The sequence below is a fragment of the Rhagoletis zephyria genome, unplaced genomic scaffold (assembly GCF_001687245.7).
Source record: "Rhagoletis zephyria isolate East Lansing unplaced genomic scaffold, Rhagoletis_zephyria_1.1 Rzeph_scaffold_00853, whole genome shotgun sequence".
NCBI classification, from domain to species: domain Eukaryota; kingdom Metazoa; phylum Arthropoda; class Insecta; order Diptera; family Tephritidae; genus Rhagoletis; species Rhagoletis zephyria.
Window position 1 is genome coordinate 160913 of NW_016157937.1, and position 20734 is coordinate 181646.

The 20734-nt window shown below is 37.8% G+C and overlaps 1 protein-coding gene across 1 annotated transcript in view; it reads left to right on the top strand.

Moving 5' to 3' along the window:
- The window catches only part of LOC108361807 (pancreatic lipase-related protein 2), a 21020-nt gene extending 16891 nt beyond the window's left edge, over positions 1-4129 (top strand). The window contains 3 exon segments of the mRNA XM_017614575.1: positions 2579-2797; positions 2884-3037; positions 3623-4129. Coding sequence (XP_017470064.1) covers positions 2579-2797; positions 2884-3037; positions 3623-3953 — 704 coding nt within the window. The 3' untranslated portion in view covers positions 3954-4129.
- Positions 4130-20734: the final 16605 nt, after the last annotated feature.

The window sequence follows — 20734 nt, forward strand, 5'->3', positions numbered from 1 at the left end:
GTTATTATCCGATTTCGCCCATTTTCAATACCATCCGTCCCACGCCCAAAAGAAGTTCACGTACCAAGTTTTGTTAAGATATCTCATTTTTTACTCGAGTTATCGTGTGCACAGACGGACGGACGGACGGACGGACGGACGGACGGACGGACGGACAGACAGTCACCGCTTAATCGATTTCTCTTTTCATTCTGATCATTTATGTATACATTTGTCTATATCTATCTCGATTCGTTTTGCCTGTTACAAACAACCGTTATGTGAACAAAGTTATAATACCCTTGTGCACAAGTGCGCTCGGGTATAAAAAAAGTAAACTTGCAGCAAAACTAAATTCTGTGTCGCTTTGATTTTTTTACGAAACATAAAAGCCGAGCCACTACTGCATACTTATATAATTGACTTGTTAAATGCTGAGTGTGGTAGAAAAACAAATACTGAACATCAGTGCAAGAGAGACCCCAACCCTGAATGCCCAAGATATCTTCGACTCCAAAAAAAAAAAAAACAAAAAAAAAAATACTCATCCAAAGGGGTTTGATCAAAAAGGTCTAATATTAATGTGGCCAAGGTCAGGAAACTATAAATAATGCACTCAAGGACGTAGCCAGGATCTATTGTAGGGGGAGAAGGTTAATAAACCTACACCATTTTTATTTTTTTATTCATCAATTTTCATGCTAGTAACAAATGCCTCGGATTTTCAACAAATTCTGCAATTATTTTCTTCTCAGCCATCTCGCGGTTCTCGTTACTCCCGAAAGTGTTTCCTCTCTTTATTGTCGTTCTTCTGGTTGTGTAGCAGCACTAAACTGAATCACGACTCTTGCGTCCTCGTTCGTGCCAACTGAGCAATGTGAGCAACCATGCGCGAGATGCGGCAAAAAAGTCGTCTGAAGCCTTGGTTCACGCGAAACAATAACTACGCTTTACGAATATGTGCTTGGAATGTGCGGACCGTTCTTAGGAAAGGCGCCTATATCCAACTGCTGGTTTGCTTGGCGGAATACCAGTCTGACATCACTACAGTGCAGGAAATTCGATGGACGCGGCGAAAAATTTTCAGTCTGCGACATCTCTTACAGCTGCCATGGAGTGGAGGCCTCAATAGCTTGTATCCAGGTTCACCTCCATCAGTGAATGAGTTTCTACAATCCGCATGAAAGCCAAACATATTTGGTCCAACAGTCAGAAATTTCAGTTTTTAGGACAACACCTCCAACAACCAGGAGAGGCTTTTCGACTACGCCGCAGAACGGAATACTTATTATAGTTATTTAGTAGCATCGAAACATCCATACAACCATTTGGGTGTATCCTGATTAAAGACGAAAAACAAAACTGACAACGTTGTGATAAGCGTGAAAACCTACAGTCACAAACGATACCCAAGAACTTTCGCAATTGACTCTAAATCCTGTTTATACAAAAATCTTTTCACCGATCGGATTTAAATCAGCAGTGGGGATTGATCATTTGAAGTCAGCCTGCAGCCAATTCTGACGCGCGCAAAGGAAGGAAAGAGATTGCTATTTTTAGAAAAACAGAAAGTGAGGCAGAAGGTGATGAATCGGAGTATATTTAGATGCTGACAGGCAGGAAAGCGACGTGAAAATTTTATCAGAGAATAAGAAAAGGAACACAGGTGGCAGATTTGACGAAGAGGAACGCTGCGCTTGCTTCAACGCATCAACGTAGATAAACAGAGAGCATGGTTGGTTGATTGGTTCGAGTGGATTGTCACCCTGATGGCAAGCAATTAGCAAGTTTGCTATTTTGATTCCACAACTCGTGCAACCGAAAGCCATTTGGCGGCTTTAATAAATTTCAGTACGTCATACAGAGAGAGGCAGCTGCACTCTGAAATATTCTGCAGGAATGGTTTGCCGAGTGTCTTTAATCTCATCGACTGTTCGACTGTCTCTTTTGAGCCCGGGTCATCGCAGCTGCGGCAGAACCTATTGACGGGCAGTCCTATCCTTTATCCGTTATGTAAGCTGTAGGGGTGGGGTAAGCTGCCTCCTGTCCCTGTCTGGCTACGCCCTTGAATCTGGTGTGGAGCTTCATTGCCAAACCGCCTTTCAGAAAGAACTGTCCTAGTAGCGTTGGAATTCTCAAAAGCCTTAAACATTGTTTGTAACTCCACGCTATTTGAGGACAATGAGAAATCCAAACTTCCACAAGAATTAAAACTATGAAAGGCCTATTACATACATATCTGAGTGGTCGACGATCATCTGCAAACTTCCGAGATAAAACCTTGAACCCAAAAAGATTAAGCAGGTTTCACATGCGGTGGTGTCGTCTCACAACAACTGTTTAACTTCTAGATCTAGAAACTTCCGCAACCACACACAGGGGTTTCGATAATATCATACTCTGACGACACAGTATTGGAGGTATAATTATATTCTGGTTTTTGGAAGATAAGAAGGACAATTTACCTTTAATTTCGAATACACTCCAATTAAGTAAATAGTGCATATATTCTTTCTATATAAATTAGAGGAAAGGGATGATAAATAGTGATAAAAAACATATAACAATAAAATGAAGTAATAAGATTTAACCATTTCAGGCCTCGACCCGCCACTGCCACTCTTCGAATCGGATAGCGGTAATCGTCATTTGACTCACACAGATGCGCGCTTTGTCGACATTATACACACCGATGGCGGTATACTCGGCAATCCGGATGCAATGGGTCATGCAGATTTCTATCCAAATGGCGGACGACCATTACAACCAGGCTGTGCTAGGCAAGAAATAGCTAACAATCGCTGGTTAGGCATACTAAGTGAGTGGTGGCGGGGATCTTTGATATTTGCTATGCTTGTCTATTTCTATTCTAATTTAAACGTATGCTCTTTCTCGTTTTTCAAGTTGGTTGCAGCCATCAGCGCGCATGGGAGTACTTTGTGGAGTCTATAAATCGGCCATATGGTTTTCCGGTAGACATCTGCGAGCCGTCGAAGCAATTCACCAGCTGCAAGGATGGCAATGGACGCGCATTTATGGGAATAGCAGCGGATCATAGGTCGGTGAGAAATTCATGTTCAGCCGGTCGCTCTGGCTGAGTGGTTAGAGGTGCGGGCTACCACTCCGTAGCACCTAAGTTCGATTCTTGGTTCGGCCTACATTTAAATTAGAAAAAGTTTTTTCTAACAGCGGACGCTTTCGACAGGCAATGGCAAGCAAGCTCCCGTAGTGTATTTCCGCATTGAAAAAAGCTTCTTAAAAAACTGAATATTTGCCTAAAATTGTAGGTTCTGCCTTAGCTCTGAGTTTTTAAAGTTTAAAATTACTTTTCTTAAATAATAATTTGCTTCTCAGACCGCTTGTCCGTTTCCGTTTCTCATCCCTTCGTATTGCCTGTTTTCATTCTTAAGTCCTGTCAGCCGTCATTTCACCTAAGGCGCCTTCAGTTGCCTGCCAAATCACTGCTTTGTCCGCACGAAGAATTCCCATGTCAAATTTACTTTCCTTTATTCATTTCATACCTTGCTTACCCATCCTACTAATTTGCCAAGCTCCCCCTCCGTTTCTTAACACACTTCTTCTGTTTAAGACACTACTAATACATTTAATGCTGCTTCTCTCCTTTCCGCTCTTCCCTTTTTAGATTGCGTGGTAAATTCTTTTTAGAAACAAATGATGCGCCACCCTACGGCCGCGATGCCGAACCACCATCAGCTTTGACATTCCCAAGCGGCACAGCAACAATAACATCAGCGGCCGGCACGCTGCCGCTGTTGCCAGCTGTCAAGAAAATTAATGGCACTCGAGGCTATGACGGCAATACCTTGAGGAAAAGAAGGCATACAAAAGCGGCGACGGCAGCGTCGACAAGCATATCAACAGTAGCGAATGCGCAAACAACAAAAACAGTAAAAAGACAAATTGCAACAACAAAGGCGCGTACAATTCATTCAACCAGAACAAAGACAGCGTAGGCGCAGCTGTAGTAGCGAAATAACAGCTGCTGATTTTGGCTCTGACTTGAGCGCAATGTGGGTGGCAACGACAAGGTTGTCTGCTTGTAGACGCAGCTGCTGTCTTCTTGCAGCGCAACAATGTCCAGAAAGTTTTTGGTAGAGATTTGCTTTTGATGCGCGCACAAAGCAGCCAGCTAGCGTAGGAAGGGGCAGGGGCAGGGGCAGTGGCAGCGGCATGAAATCGTTTTACACTTGCAGTCAAAAGGATTCGAGGATTCGAAGGATTTAGCGAATAAGTTGATGCTGCTGTTGGCGAAGTGAATATGTGCGAGCATCAGTGGAAAGGGGTAAGGGCGGCGGGCAGTGATGCAGAAAATATAAATTACAGCGATTTTCAGCAGCACAAATATTTAAGTTAACACTTTTCAATGTTGATGCCAAAAAAGTAGCAAAACTACTTAGTTACTAGGCGAGTATGATGAATGATGATGACAGGCTAGCAAACGAGTAAAATTTAGGATGAATGGCCTTGAAGGTAAATGGTTTTTACTTTGTGAAATCCATTTTGTCGTTGTGTTGCAAGTTTAAATTGCTGTAACGTTGGGGATAGACAAAATTAGATAAGTATGTAGTTGGTAGATAATTTAGTTACAGAAATTTTTCACGGAAAATTCTAGCATAATATATATATATATAAATTTAGTCTATTGATGGATATATTGAATTCGATTAAAAAAACGTATTAGTCATTTATGCATTTAGTTTCAGGAAACTGCGTTTCCAGCACTTTTTTTTATATATAAGTATGAAATTTAGGTCAATGTAGGGTTATGAATACCATAAAACGGTGCGCTTATGAACNCATATATATAAATTTAGTCTATTGATAGATATATTGAATTCGATTTAAAAAACGTATTAGTCATTTATGTATTTAGTTTCAGGAAACTGCGTTTCCAGCACTTTTTTTTATATATAAGTATGAAATTTAGGTCAATGTAGGGTTATGAATACCATAAAACGGTGCGCTTATGAAGTCAATTAATAAATTTATATGCAACATTTTCAAATTTTACCTTTTATTGTACGACCCCGCTGAAAATCTCTACATTTTCTTATTAACCTAGAAAGGAAATTAAATTGGCGACCTAGATAACATCGATGAAAGGGTTCGCAAAGCTACAACTGAGGTATACTGNCTCACTGAATAAATTTATATGCAACATTTTCAAATTATACCTTTTATTGTACGAGTATCTACAACCCCGCTGAAAATCTCTACATTTTCTTATTAACCTAGAAAGGAAATTAAATTGGCGATCTAGATAACATCGATGAAAGGGTTCGCAAAGCTACAACTGAGGTATACTGCGGTATCGGGGTTATTGGCAAAAGCTGGGGTCCGGAGCCCAAAATTGTAACACGGATTTACACCGGACAAAGTTCAACGACTGGCTGCTCTACTGATAACAAGGGCCATGGAGACAACAGCCACCAAAGCGCTCAACACGCTATTAACATTTTTCCAGACGATTCTATATGCAAGAGAGATGGCATGTTATACCGCCATTATGCTTAACGCGACAAAGATATAAACACATTCGCATATCGGTCACTGTAAAATTTTGAACGTCCTTACTTAATTTCCTACAACCGACTACATTCCACCCACCCGCACTTCCAAGATCAGGTTCACAACCCTTCTTCCCTCAAGGTAGGTTTGTCACTGTACACAGTCAATCCATGTTTCCACGGACGGATCGAAGCTCAACAAAAAGAGTCGGTGGTGAAGTTTATTAGGAACACTTAGGCATATCGTTCAGCTTCCGCCTTTCTGACTACTGCAGTGTTTTTCAGGCGGAACTGATGGCTATTTCAAAGGCGGCATCACTAGTACAGTATGATGTCTACATTTGCACTGACTGCCAGGCGGCAATTAAATCTCTGGAAAATATGTTGCTGACTTCAAAAGTAGTTGCTCAATGCCGCCGATCTCTCAAGGAGATGGCTGAGGTATAATTCAGCATACCTGGGTCTGGGTATCTGGCCATTGCGACAATCAGAGAATCTGCACGGCTGACGAGCTCGCGCGTCATGGAACGACATTGCCTCTCGGCATCCCTCTTCAAACTGAATGAAAAATTCATCGCGCATTGTCACATTGCCAAAACACTCTGACCAGCCACATACGCCGAACGCACCAAGTCTCTATTTAATCTAAGGAGTCTACCTCCTATTTCGCATAGTGACTGGAGTTCTCACCGTACATTGTCCGATTGCGTTTACACGCAGCTAGGCTGGGCGCACCCTGCCATTGCCCGGCTCTATCAAAACGCAGAGCAAAAGCTCTTGGGAGCCATTTCTTCAACGATCTAACCTTATTGTTGATCTCTTGTGTGCTTCAGATATCGGAAGATCTGACGACTTCACTAGCTACTCATCTTTAGCCGGTTATAGCGGATCTCTTCACGAGCCGTCCACCCTCTTCATTCGCCATTTGTGGGATCAGTCATAGAAAAGCGCGCCTCAAACGAAGCCGAAAGATAGAACATGAGCTACGACACCCCCGAGCTTTTCTTAAGTCAGAAATGGACTTGGAAGAAAGCTGTAGCACAAGCACCGACTTCCCTGCATCTTCGAGTAGTAAGGTCAACTCACAGCGAACCGAGTCCTTTGAGGTTACGGCGGCTGGACACACGAACGGCTTGATGACTTGCGGTAAGAACAAGATAAAAGCTCCTTTAGAGCGACCAACCAAGTGCGATTTAACGATCGTCGTCCGGCCACTACACTGATTAGCGAGTGTAAGGAGGACTTCGTGAAGGTGCCAATAACGCTGGCTTTTTAACACCGAATCGTTTTGGAAGGTGCGAATAATGAAGCCCAATCTAGCAGATAATAATGCGCTATTAAAATTAAAGGATGCGTAAGTTGTCTGTGACTGATAGCAGATCCATAGAGTTACACATTAAGACATTTCGTTATACTATATATTAAAAAAGGCTTTGTGGCTAAATAAACTCGCAGAAGGGAAAAATTGAAACCAAACAAGCCAACCAAATCATGATGCTCGTAAAATAGTTTAAGGTTTCTACATATCGCTTAACGGAAGTAAATAACTTAAGCAAGAATGCGGTCGAGACAAAAAGAAAAACACGTAAGGACCTTCAATAGAAGCACAAAAACGGAAGCGTCGAAAACTGCTACACGNAACATATCGCTTAACGGAAGTAAATAACTTAAGCAAGAATGCGGTCGAGACAAAAAAAAACACGTCAGGACCTTCAATAGAAGCACAAAAACGGAAGCGTCGAAAACTGCTACACGTGGTAGACATAGCCGCACTTGAGACAACAGAGCAACCCAAGCGCAGAAATGCTATTTACTTCCAAAAAACAATGCGAATAAAAAAGCATTGGAAATAAAAAAGCAAGCTTGTAATTCACATGGATATATGTACACATACATATATACGGGAAAAAAGGTCAGTAGAATAACAGCAAATAGGTGTGTGTGCCTCAATGTCTCCGCTGTCGACCATTTTTGGCTGAAGCAGCTGCCATGCCGTGTCGTTTGGACTTCTATGCAATGTAAGTTTTTCTTTTACGATACTACATGCTTTTGCGCTTTCCGTCGGTCGTGTGCATTTCTGCACGAAATAATTTTCGTAGTTAGTTTTTCGAATGCATTGTTACACGTACTGTAAATCTTAATGGTTTGTTTGCTTAAATATTTTCATGCTTGCGCGTGCGTTTGTGATTCCTACTACGCGTTTGGAGGAAGGTAAATATCTCTTTTGGAGCGCAGATTTTTTGAATAGAATCCAGTAAACAAAATCGATATACGAAAAATTATCGACTTAGATGCGATGTTATCGATAATTATTCCAAATTAATACACATAACGTATATTGACAAATATTTCGATAAAAATGTCGAAAAGAATATAGATAAATACGCCGATAAGTGAAGCGATAAAAAATTTAGGACAAATAATTCGAGCATTAAATTTATCAATAAATATTTTGACAAAATTATCGATAAATATTTCGATACAAATTCTTGTAATCATATCGATAATAATGTCGCAAAGTATAAGCGTTAGAGCGCAGAAGTAAAAATTCTGTGCAAAATTCGATTTAAACAAAAATCCTAAAAGCGAATGATGGCAACTGCATCCTCACATTCAAAAGCCATCACGCTTGGTCGAAAGGTGCAGCCACCAAAATTGGGCTGCAGTACCCTTTCGTTGCTATACAAAACTTCTCGAGTATGACCGCTAGTGTTATCTGCAGCTGACAGTGTTTTCAGATAGTCTTATGGCCAACTATGTAACATCAACGAAGGCATATTTTTTGTTATTAGTACAGTCGGCCCCGTGTGGATCATCTTGTGAATAGGGACTAAAGTGATTAGCAGCACGGAGGTGGTAGAGTTTACTCAGCCATTCCTCTTTTAATCGCCCCCAGGCTGTCTCTTTGAATGGGTAGTAAGGCTTACGTCATGGCCTCTACCTAGCTGACCTTTCCGGATAGAAAGTACTTGAAGAATTTCTTTCCCACTGCAGAAAGTTTGCTTTTAGGAGTATTAGCCGCCTCCGGTTGAGACGAGAGCAGTTGATCCCCTTCGTCCGTGGTTGGCTGTGCGTCATAGCCATTAGGGGCATCTTAAAGTCCAGATCGCCTTAAGGGCCACTTGGTCTGAATACCATTTCGTCGATTGCACTGTTATCAGAATTTGGCTCGAGACATTGGCCGCTTGGATTTGCATGCATTGCTAATTAGAATTCGTCGACCGCTGCCGATAGTAGAGAGAGCAGATTTGTTTTCTTTGTGGTTGTACAATACATAAGTGGCTTTGAAATGAGCCCAATGAGTAGTAGGGGAAGAAAGAGGTCATCCCACGTAGATCCCTGGTATCCCTGAGCTGAAGTACCTGCTAGAAGACACACTAATGTAGTACTAGAAAAAGAAGTCTGATGTGGAGATGAGGTGATCTCCGAAATAGCAGCTATAAGTTCTGCTGCTTAGATTTTGTTGTTGTCCCATTTTTCCTAATAAACATAATCGCGCTACAAAGCTCATTATCAATCTTACTAATATTATAAATGTGAAAGTTTGTATGTTTGGATGTTTGGGAAATCATCACGCGGAAACGACTGAACGGATTTGCATGAAGTTTTGTACGCAGATAGCTTATGACCTACAGTGGAAAATAAGCTAATTTTTTGGAAGAGTTGCCTCCTGTTAAAAAAGTTTTAATTAAACTAACACGCGGAAACGACTGAACAGATTTGAATGCCATTTCGCACAGAGATAGCTTATGACTACGGTGACCATATTTATGGGGGCCAAATACGGGACAAATAATAACTTTGCAATTTTTTCCACACAAGCTAACAGATCTTAAAAGCTTCTTCAATGATCCTAAGTGTATTAGAGCTGAAAGAGCATCCTTAAAGTAACATCTCAAACCTATAGGATATTTTTCTCGAGATTTTTTCTCCACAAAATTTGTTACAAAAAATTCCTTAAATTTTAATACAATAAAATGCAAGTTCGAAGTAGCTATGATATACCGTTAATTTTTGGATTTATATTTTTTTGACGTTGTTACGCATTTTTTTCGTACGAAGTATGTTCGATAATATTTTTAAAAGAGAAGCAAATGAGCAGAACACATTGCACTTGCACCTTATTATAATGAATTTTAATGAGCTACAAACCTTCAAAAGATTCTGATCAAAAAGTTTGAAAGTTTGGTGAAACTTTGCAGAATTAATTTTTATAGTTTTTGCACAAAGTCGGAAATTTTTTTTATATGGTTTTTGTTAGGAAAAAAGCCTTACTTCCATAAAAAAATAAGAAACAAAATAAACAAAATGAAAATAGCCAAACGTTACTAAAATGTCGAGTCCTAATTTATATTTTGGTCACGTATGCATTTTTCTATTCGAATCACAGGCATTCAGATTAGAAACTAATAACTGTTTATGGAGAAAATTACAATCATATACCAACATCACTTAAAACTGTTTCATAGACATGCCATTTTAATGGGGTTTTAAGGCATCGAAATGCCGAACACTGAATACGGGACAAATACAGGGCGTGAAAAGGAATACAGAACATTTGGCGTCCCGTATAAAATAAAGAAATTACCAGGACAATTGATCAAAAAAGAGGACTGTCCCGTATAATACAGGACGGATGGTCACCGTACTTATGGCCTACGTTGGAAAATAGGCTACTATTTTAAGAGTTATCACGTATTAGGAAAGTTTAATTAAATTAATACGCGTAAATGACTGAACTGATTTGCATGAAAGTTTGCACACAGATAGCTTATGGCCTAGACTGGAAAATAGGCTACTTTTTAAGAATTGCCAGCTGTTTTAAAAAGAAATTTTGCTCAAGGATGGTTTATGACCTGGATTGAAAAATAGGCTACTTCCTTAACCGGTTTTCCGATCAGAACGAAATTTAATACGCTTACTACGGATTTGGGAAGGATGGTCTTAGACTGAAAGTAAGTCCGGTAACTCAAGGCCCCTTCCATACAAATTGGAATTTTCATATTACATACATATCTCTGGAAGTATTTGTGGGGGAGAACTGAAATGGTATAGTGATATGTATGTCAAATCAATGTTGATTTCATGACATTTCATAGACAAATTAATCAGATTTTATTTTTAATTGGATTAACGATTAATGTTTTAAATTAATTAAACGTAATCGCAGCCAGCGATTAACGATTAAAAAAATGTTATCATTAATCGTACAGTTGACTACGACTAATTAATTTTAATCGTCGAACGCGATTAACATTTTAATCGTTAATCAGATTAACAGTTTGCCAACACTGTGTGAAATCATGTTCATATTCACGGAGAAAAATGGACGTTTTTGGTAAAGAGGCGTAGAGCCTCCCATGGTGACTGAAAGTTTCATATTGCATATCTCTTCAAATGTTTGGGGTAAAGCACTCAAGCTTGGTATGGAAATACATATGTATGTATGTATGTGAAACTAATACCATACTCATGGAGAAAAATGAGAGTTATTGGAAAAGGTGGTGTGGCAACTCCCATGCAAATTGATTTTTCTATGCTGCATATCTCTGGAGGTGTTTATTGCAGAGGACTGGAACTTGGCACCGAGATGTGTATACAAAATTAATTCCATTCTCATGGAGAAAAATTTGCGTTATTCGAAAAGGGGACATGGTTCCTCCCGTACAAATTTACTGTTTTATACTGCTTATCTCTAGAGGTGTTCATGGTAGAGTACTGGGACTTGGTACTGGGGTATGTAAAATCAATTCTAAATTCATGGAAGAAGATTAGGGTTATAAGAAAAAGGGGCGTGGCACTTCCAGTACACATTTGCTTTTTCTTGCCACATATCCCTGGAAGTGTTTGTGGAAGAATACTGGAACTTGGTATGGAGTTGGGTATACAAAATTTATCAATTGCTCATGGAAAAAATGTGAGTTATTAAAAAAGAATGCATGTCGCCTCCCATACATACTAAAAACTTCTTAATACATATCTCTGGAAGGATAGAAAATCTCTCGAAGTATTTTAAATTTGTTATGGAGATTTATAAGTGCCGTACTGACAATAAATTTCATTAAATGGAAAAGGGAGAGCCGGGTTCGGCCTTATAATCTAAAGCTCTCTTGAGGCATTTGCTACAGTAATGAGAAGTGGTATTTTATCAAGGCCAGGTTACTAAATTTGAGTTGGAAATATTAGAACCCGCCGTGGCACCTCCAAGAAGGTTACACATTCACGCGTCGTATACCTGGAACCATTTTAAGGTAAACTTAGAGAGATTGATATCTTTCGAATGCCTAGCGCGCAGACGAGATTTTATAATTTCATAGTTTTAAACGGCCTAAATACCTTAATTCGCTTAAAAAATAACGAGCTATAACGAAATGGGCACAGAAATAAAATCTAACATCATTAAATTATTTTTCATATTTGTATAAAAGCGCGGGGTGAAACCCGCGGGTAAAAGCTAGTATTAAAATAAAAATGATAATAAGCAACAACAAAATTGACAAATACATATGTACTTAGTACTTGAACGTTCCTCATACGCCATGACCAACAGAAACCCGACTAACTAATAGCTAAAAACGCGGTTTTTATTGCACCTGATTAATCCTCAGAAGCAGTTAAGCATTAATCCAAGGAAGATTGTGATTTTTTATTGTTTTAAGTAGCCTTAGCTTAACCTTTTAAATACCTAACTTTAAAGATTAGATAAGACAAACTAAAGTATTATCTCCTATATACGCCAATTTTTCAATTTCTTGCCAAAGGACTTCCTTGCGTAAAAACTGACAAACAAACTTTCTAACAAAAAATTTGGCACGTGCCCATTAGATTCAGATGCGTGCTCTAGCAGATGAATATGCGCTCGATAAAATGCCACTATCGACTGTTGTAAATAATTGAAAAAGTGTGAACGTGTCGGCGTGCCGGAGTGTCTCAGTCACGGTAGTTTCAAAGTGTGCGCACATACATATAAACACAGATATTTGCCTTCACTGGGAAATGGTACAAATATACAAAAATGTCAATAAGAATTCCATTGTCAATCAATGAACGACAATCAAGTAGAATGTGCGTTGACTTCTGTTGAACTTTATTGATTGTCAGGCGATTACGAGTAGCATTTCCGCTGATGATGGCCTTTGTGCATTAACTTTGAGTTACACTTTTTTACCCGAGGGTAAACCTTTTACTTTAGGAAGTGAATTTTGGATTTTGTGTACGATTTACTCGACTATTTAGCTATTTCCTCAAGACTAGTGAGTATTATTGAGCTTTGTTAGTGGGACATTTGCTGCATTTACCAATTGCCGGCGGTGGCACGTAATTTAGATCTACTATACATGTATGTGTGTATGTATTAGAAGTATGTACATATGTGAATATGTATGTAATTTTAATTGTGTCAACAAATAATTTATTTAGCCATTCATTTACTTTCGTCGGTAATTCATTTCTGCATTCATTCATTCATTGGGTTATAAATATGTAAGTGCTCGCTGTGTTTTCTTGTTACTACACTCCTTAGGCGCACTTAAGTGTATGCTTAACTAGAAATAAGTGTACCTGCACACATATACATACTAATGTATGTACGAATGTGCGCAAGGTACTTGTGTAAATAATTTATAGGTCACTCTAAGTGCACTTATTATGCTTCACAATTCGAATTGCTATTACTCACAACTCATAGCTTCATATTATTTATTGAATTGCTTTTCTGTTCGCCTGCTCATTTATTCCTTGGTTGTTTAATTAAGTTACCATAATAATGTTTTGTTGAAATTAATAATTATGTTAATTGTATTTGGCACTCGCTTTCGTAACGATTACTTAAGTAGACTAACAAAACGAATTGCCGATAGCAATTTCATTCCACAGGGAATAAACGAATGCGGCGAGCAGTTAATTAGAGCAACAGCTAGTGCCTGAGTATTGGTGAGTGAAATTAGTCCGTCATACCTTTCGTTAACAAGGCGAGGACTGTCAAGTGGCTTTTTGCTGTACTTTAAGTGTGTGGCGTAATGGGAAAATTTACTAAATATTTCACAAAGTAGGCTGAGGTAGCATAAATGCAGGCCAACGCTCTCAATTTGGTATGAAATAGACCAGTGAGCTAATTTAAATATTTTATTTCATAAATTTCATGCTACATTGATGAAAAAATATCGAAATATATCGATAAATTCATTTGTTATTGTTATATTTGTAGATTCTGTATAAATATCGGTATGTCAAGAATATAGCAATAAAAATAAATGATTGATAGCTAAATCGATGAAAGTATCGCAAAAATTGTCGACAAAATATCAACCGCAAAATGGCAATAAATAAGTCGATAGCCGTTTTTAAAGTTTTTTTAGTTGACATATTTGTATACGTTTGTAATTTATGTATGTATATCGATAAATATATCGAAAAAGTTGAGCAAATATATCAATACTGAATAAAACTATCGACCAACTATGATATTGATTACATAAAAATACTGGTATAAATAATAAAATCGAGAAGCAATATCTCTGAACGAAAATATCGCTGAATAAATCGATAATAGTATCGATAATGTTTAGACGCTACCACAAATAATAAAGTTAGACGGAAGAATTTTGAGGATATGGTCGAGTGTATATAATTTATTTAATTTTTTTCTCAAAAATAATTATTGCAAAATTCCAAGGATATCCAAGAATAAAATTTTAAAAGGACCTTGCGTCGAACCCTTTGTATTAAAAAGTGGCGCGCAAAAGTATGCCTGCAAAAAAAAAAACAAAAACATCCAAAACGAAAAGTCCACACAGTTAACTATGTATTTTTAAAAAAGGCAAGACATTTATATCCATAGTAAAGCCAATATGGAACGAGTTTTTTGCAATCGTTTCTATTCACAAATTGCAAGTGATTGACGCTCAATTACGCTGTCAAAAGGCATTGTACGCTTACAGCTCACCAACACGTACATATAGGGCACACATTTCAATATCTGTACCCAGCAAGACGAGGCTGACTAAAACTACAACGATCGGGGAAACAAATTCCCTGCAAACCCTTTTTTCAGAGTATTCTGAGTTGTAGAGAAATTTTACAGAATTCTTAAAGATCTCATCCGATTTTTTGACGAATTTTCTAAAATTAAATAAACTGTGCACACTTCGATAAAAATGCTGCTATGTGAAGAATTTCTTGTAGAATTTTTTCAGAATTTTCTTCGTTTTTCGTACAGAAATTTCTTTACGAGTTCGTGTTCATATAATTTTCTTTGAAGATTCGTAAAAAAAATGGTTACAGAAATGAGATACTCCTTAAGAGTTTGCAAGGTTTATTCTTTACTAACACATTCTCAAAAGTTTTTGTCAAATCATGCGAGTGAAAGGGATGGGAAATCAAATGAATTGAAGAGAGTAACAGATGATGGTAATTTTTTGCATGTGATCCTAATAAAAATGACTACATTGATCGCGCTAACGAATAGCGCCACATTCTGTCAGAAGTATCGGTCTTAATTCCTATCAATTGTCTAGTACTGTTCTTGCTGGGTAGCATATTTCATGAGTGTGTGTGTGTGTGTGTGTGAATGTAGTGCGAATTCAGCCGCCCAACACTCGGCTGCTTTTCACTTCACTTTAGTTCACTTACCTTCTCCTCTTTTTTGCTAACCTTATTGTAAGTTTTGTTTATGAGTTACTACCTACATATGTACATACACATTTACATAGTTTCATCCAATTTTATCCAGCGTTGTTGGCTAACAAAAGCGGCAGCAACATTGGCCGTTATTGCTTGAATGAGCAAACTTTTCGATTAAATCAATTTTCGTACTTTCAAAAGCATACCAAATGAAAGACACTAACAATAATAAACGACGATAAATGTAATAAAATACTCGTATACACCGAAAACTTTGTTATCAACCTTTCGTAGCCATGCTTCTCAAGCGCCGTGTACGCTCCCACATGTTTTTGCAATGAGTTGGGCAACTATGCATGTACATTAGGGTGGTCCAAAAACAGTAAACTCGGAATTGTAATGCTCTCACCCCCTAGGATTGTTCTATATCGAAAAAAAGTATACCCCTAGTTTTTTATTTTGAAATCAAAAAATATTTAGAGGTCGCTCAAAGCGCTCAAACTTTTCCATGTAGTTTTATATGGGAAAAAACCCACTTTTCGTAGAAATGGTATAGAATTCTTGAAAACCAATATTTTTCGATAGGAAAACACTGGTTCTCTTCAGGAGACTTTCAGTAATAAGACCCAATTGTTTATTTAACTAGTTTTTAATACTAACGATTTTTTATTGGTCCCCCCATTGAATTTTTCGGGGTTTTTGGCGGACCTATAAATTAAAGTAGCGATGAAAAAATGGTTAAATAAAAATATGAGTATTATTACTGGGAATCTGCTGCAGACAAATTGAGTACTCTCATAGAAAAATATTGATTTTTAAGAATTCTATACCATTTCTACGAAAAGTTGTTTTTTCCCCATACAAAATACATGGAAAACTTTGGGCGCTTTGAGCGACCCCTAAAGATTTTTTAATTTTGAAATAAAAAAATTGGGATATATTTTTTTCGGTATAGAACAATCCTAGGGGGTGAGAGCATAAAAATTCCGACTTTACTTTTCCACGTGTATTTTTGGACCACCCTAATGTGCATACTATACACATATTGTGTGTATGTATGGTGTATATATGGATCCAGTGGAATCTGCTGTGAATTTTTTGGTTGCCGGCAATTTTCTTTTTTCTACCGTCAATTTATTTTCTTTCTTTTTTACTTTTTCCATTTTCCTCTTTATATACATACATACATAGTTTTTAATATGTATTAAATACATCTACGGCCGATTGCACTAACGTATGGGCTTCACTGCGTCGTCTGCAGTAAATATGTATGTAGTTGGCCATCAACGCGCTTCAATAGCATTGTACGCTACGCTTCAACGACACGTTGACTAACTATTTAAATCAATCGTATGTGTGTACGTATGCACATTGTGTTTACATCTAGCTACATGAACTCTGTTATAAGGGCGAACTATCGCATACTTTCAGGCTGGTGTTTGCCGCAGTTGATTGTGCTTAGTTTTGTTGGTAGAAAATACCCAGCAGTGAAGGGGCTGAGTTGTGCTAGTTATCAAAAGATAACAGGAGCGATAAGTGATGCAGATAGTGGTTGGAAATTGTGTTTCAGACGTATTTCAAATGTACTTGTATAGCCTTATGGCCGAAGTGTTTTTTTCCCTTAAAAAATAAATGTCTCATAAATAAAAATCATTTGACGCTTGGAAGAGAATGAGCTTAGCAGAGGCTCCCCGACACATTTGGTTTTAGGGCCTACAGAATTCCGCAGCTAATCACCGTTAGGATGACTTTCTTGGAGCATGCGGCTCGCTTTATAAATGTTTATTATACATAATTGAGACCCGACGCGTAGAACGGGCTTCCAAAAAGCCTTGGATTAGACTCTCTTCTATTGATGACAAACACGGCGAACGTTTAACATACTATGATTTGAGGGTATGTACTTACCCTTCATGGGGAAGGTGCCACTGCATGGCTGGTTGATGTCCTCGGAAGGACTAAAGCTGACAACACCGCCATCAAAGAAATGTGTTGGCTGAGGGAAAGTAGAACAACTGTGAAACATTGCGACATCTACTACAGCTCAGAGGCAAAGGAGCGCAAATTTGGTTTGGGATTTGTGGTAAGAGGTGCACTTCGTCGCCCAGTACAGTCCCTTGCTTCTGTAGAGAGCGTCTTGCCTTAATCTACACCAAAATAAAATTCTTTAAATATAAGTCGTCCAAAGAGTGCTGTACCCGATACGATATCGCAATCGTGCTAGGCGAATTCAATGTCAGCGGTAGCAAGAAAAGCATCTTTGGTTCCACCATAGGAAAATTCGGACTGCACGAGACAACATCCGATAACGAACTGACACTACTGATCGACTTCATCGGAACGCGAAAAATTGTAGACTGCGGCACTAGGTTCTAGCTACGTGGCTTTCTTTTGATCGATAACAAGAAACGAAATTGACCATCTTCCAATAGACGGAATACACATTTCCATTGTTCTGGACGTGCGAAGAATAGTTTGCATTTCAGCGAGCGCGAGAGAATCACTGACTAAAGAGTAAAGAGCAGCCACTTGCAGAAGATCGATACAGGGAGATGATATTTGAAGAGAGGTTCATTTTCCGCAATAANCGGTGATGAATGTCGGGACTAAAGAGTAAAGAGGAGCCACTTGCAGAGGATCGATACAGGGAGATGATATTTGAAGAGAGGTTCATTTTCCGCAATAAAAAAAAGAGAGGACGGTCTCTCTCTCTCTCTATGGCCAAGAAGAAATTAAAATGCTGGCCGTCTCATCGCCCGACTAGGATGAGATACGAATAGCAATTTCACGGTTGAATATCAACAAAGCCGCTTGAGCTGAGGGCCTACAGCTGGCCTACTCAAGTACGACGGCGGGAAGTTAGTAAGGTAAATGCATCAACTCTTATGTATTAAATGTCAAAGGCTTAAGTGGATTTTAGGTACGCCCTGCCATATCTATCAGTGCAGCTTTAAGCCCGGTTTATCCAATATGGACCAAACCTTTAAAGAGACCCGTGAGGGGAGTATCTATCTTCATACACCTGCGATGTCATAATTTGGCTATGTAAAATGAGTCATTATAATTGAAAAGGACTCCTACGACCCCCTTGATTTTAAAGGATGTTTTAGGTAGGGCGACTCGCTATCGTGCGACTTCTTCAATCTGATGATGGAGAAAATAATATAAGCCACGAAGCTAAAGCGCTCAGGAACACTTTATTATTAGGGCGACATCATCGGCCTCAACAACCAGTCGATTTGTTCTGCCTTTTCCAAGATGGATAGGGAAGTTAGGCGAATGGGTTTGATGGTGAGCGCGGAGCCCAAGGATTTAAATAGAGAACTGAATTTTAAGGACAATTATTAAATATTTATAGTGCATACAGGAAACGAGAAAGTACCGCAAAGGCTCTGCAAAGCAAGCCTGGTATTCACCAGTCTTTAATAATTTTTTTTTCACCTACATAACGTAGTTTATTAAAATATCCCAAAGCAGCCCTAACGGGAAACTTTACACCATTTATTACTTTTGCAAAAATAATAGCGTGATTTTTGTATGTTTTGTGTGCTTCCTGGTTATTAAATAAAATTTAATATTTTTGTACATATCCTTTTGCCATGTCACGATAATCACCGAGCTACAGGCCAACGGCGTGGGTGCACACGTGAATATAGTTGTATGTGTGTGTGTTAATAGTGATATATGTGAATTCATGCTAACAATGACGAATGGCAAACAGCAGTGCATGCAAGCAAAAACTAATGTAATAAAAAGTGCACAAATAAATATGCACAAAAGTACATATTTACACATTAAGGTGGTATATTTATACANCGCGGACAAGACCCAAGGAGTTAAATAGAGAACTGAATTTTAAGGACAATTATTAAATATTTATAGTGCATACAGGAAACGAGAAAGTACCGCAAAGGCTCTGCAAAGCAAGCCTGGTATTCACCAGTCTTTAATAATTTTTTTTTCACCTACATAACGTAGTTTATTAAAATATCCCAAAGCAGCCCTAACGGGAAACTTTACACCATTTATTACTTTTGCAAAAATAATAGCGTGATTTTTGTATGTTTCGTGTGCTTCCTGGTTATTAAATAAAATTTAATATTTTTGTACATATCCTTTTGCCATGTCACGATAATCACCGAGCTACAGGCCAACGGCGTGGGTGCACACGTGAATATAGTTGTATGTGTGCGTGTTAATAGTGATATATGTGAATTCATGCTAACAATGACGAATGACAAACAGCAGTGCATGCAAGCAAAAACTAATGTAATAAAAAGTGCACAAATAAATATGCACAAAAGTACATATTTACACATGAAGGTGGTATATTTATACATGCGTACATTCATAGGTATGTACATATATATTTATGTTGTACTCATGTCTGCTTTCCTTCAATATGACGTATTACAATTTTTTTGCTTACGATGGCTGTCATAAATTCATATGTACCCTACATTTGTAAACACAAAAATTGCATTAATTCATATATATGTATAGCTACATATGTATGTAGTATATGTATGTGTAAAATAAAAGTAACAGTAAACNTTACACCATTTATTACTTTTGCAAAAATAATAGCGTGATTTTTGTATGTTTTGTGTGCTTCCTGGTTATTAAATAAAATTTAATATTTTTGTACATATCATTTTGCCATGTCACGATAATCACCGAGCTACAGGCCAACGGCGTGGGTGCACACGTGAATATAGTTGTATGTGTGTGTGTTAATAGTGATATATGTGAATTCATGCTAACAATGACGAATGGCAAACAGCAGTGCATGCAAGCAAAAACTAATGTAATAAAAAGTGCACAAATAAATATGCACAAAAGTACATATTTACACATTAAGGTGGTATATTTATACACACGTACTTTCATAGGTATGTATATATTTATGTTGTACTCATGTCTGCTTTCCTTCAATATGACGTATTACAATTTTTTGCTTACGATGGCTGTCATAAATTCATATGTACCCTACATTTGTAAACATAAAAATTGCATTAATTCATATATATATCTACATATGTATGTAGTATATGTATGTGTAAAATAAAAGTAACAGTAAACATATGAAAGCAAAGTCAGCTTTTAAATACATTTGCGCTCTGTTATTGTGTTAGTTCATGTGTAGTATAGCTTTTATGTATGTACTTTCGTTTGTTTATTTCGCTTATATTCATTTTTGTGCTTACACCTATGAATTTTTTAAACCCGCGCCTGTGCAACATACTAAATGCATATTTATTCGCTTGAACTACCTTCATAATTTAATCAAATTTCACTTGCTTTGTTTGCAAGTATTGGGTCATATAAAAAGTCAATGCGAATTTTTGAAAAAAAAATTTTTTTTAATGAAAATCAATTTAAATCAAATATATGCATTAGAGTGGTTNAATATGAATTTTTTGTACCCGCGCCTGTGCAACATACTAAATGCATATTTATTCGCTTGAACTACCTTCACAATTTAATCAAATTTCACTTGCTTTGTTTGCAAGTATTGGGTCATATAAAAAGTCAATGCGAATTTTTGAAAAAAAATTTTTTTTTAATGAAAATCAATTTAAATCAAATATATGCATTAGAGTGGT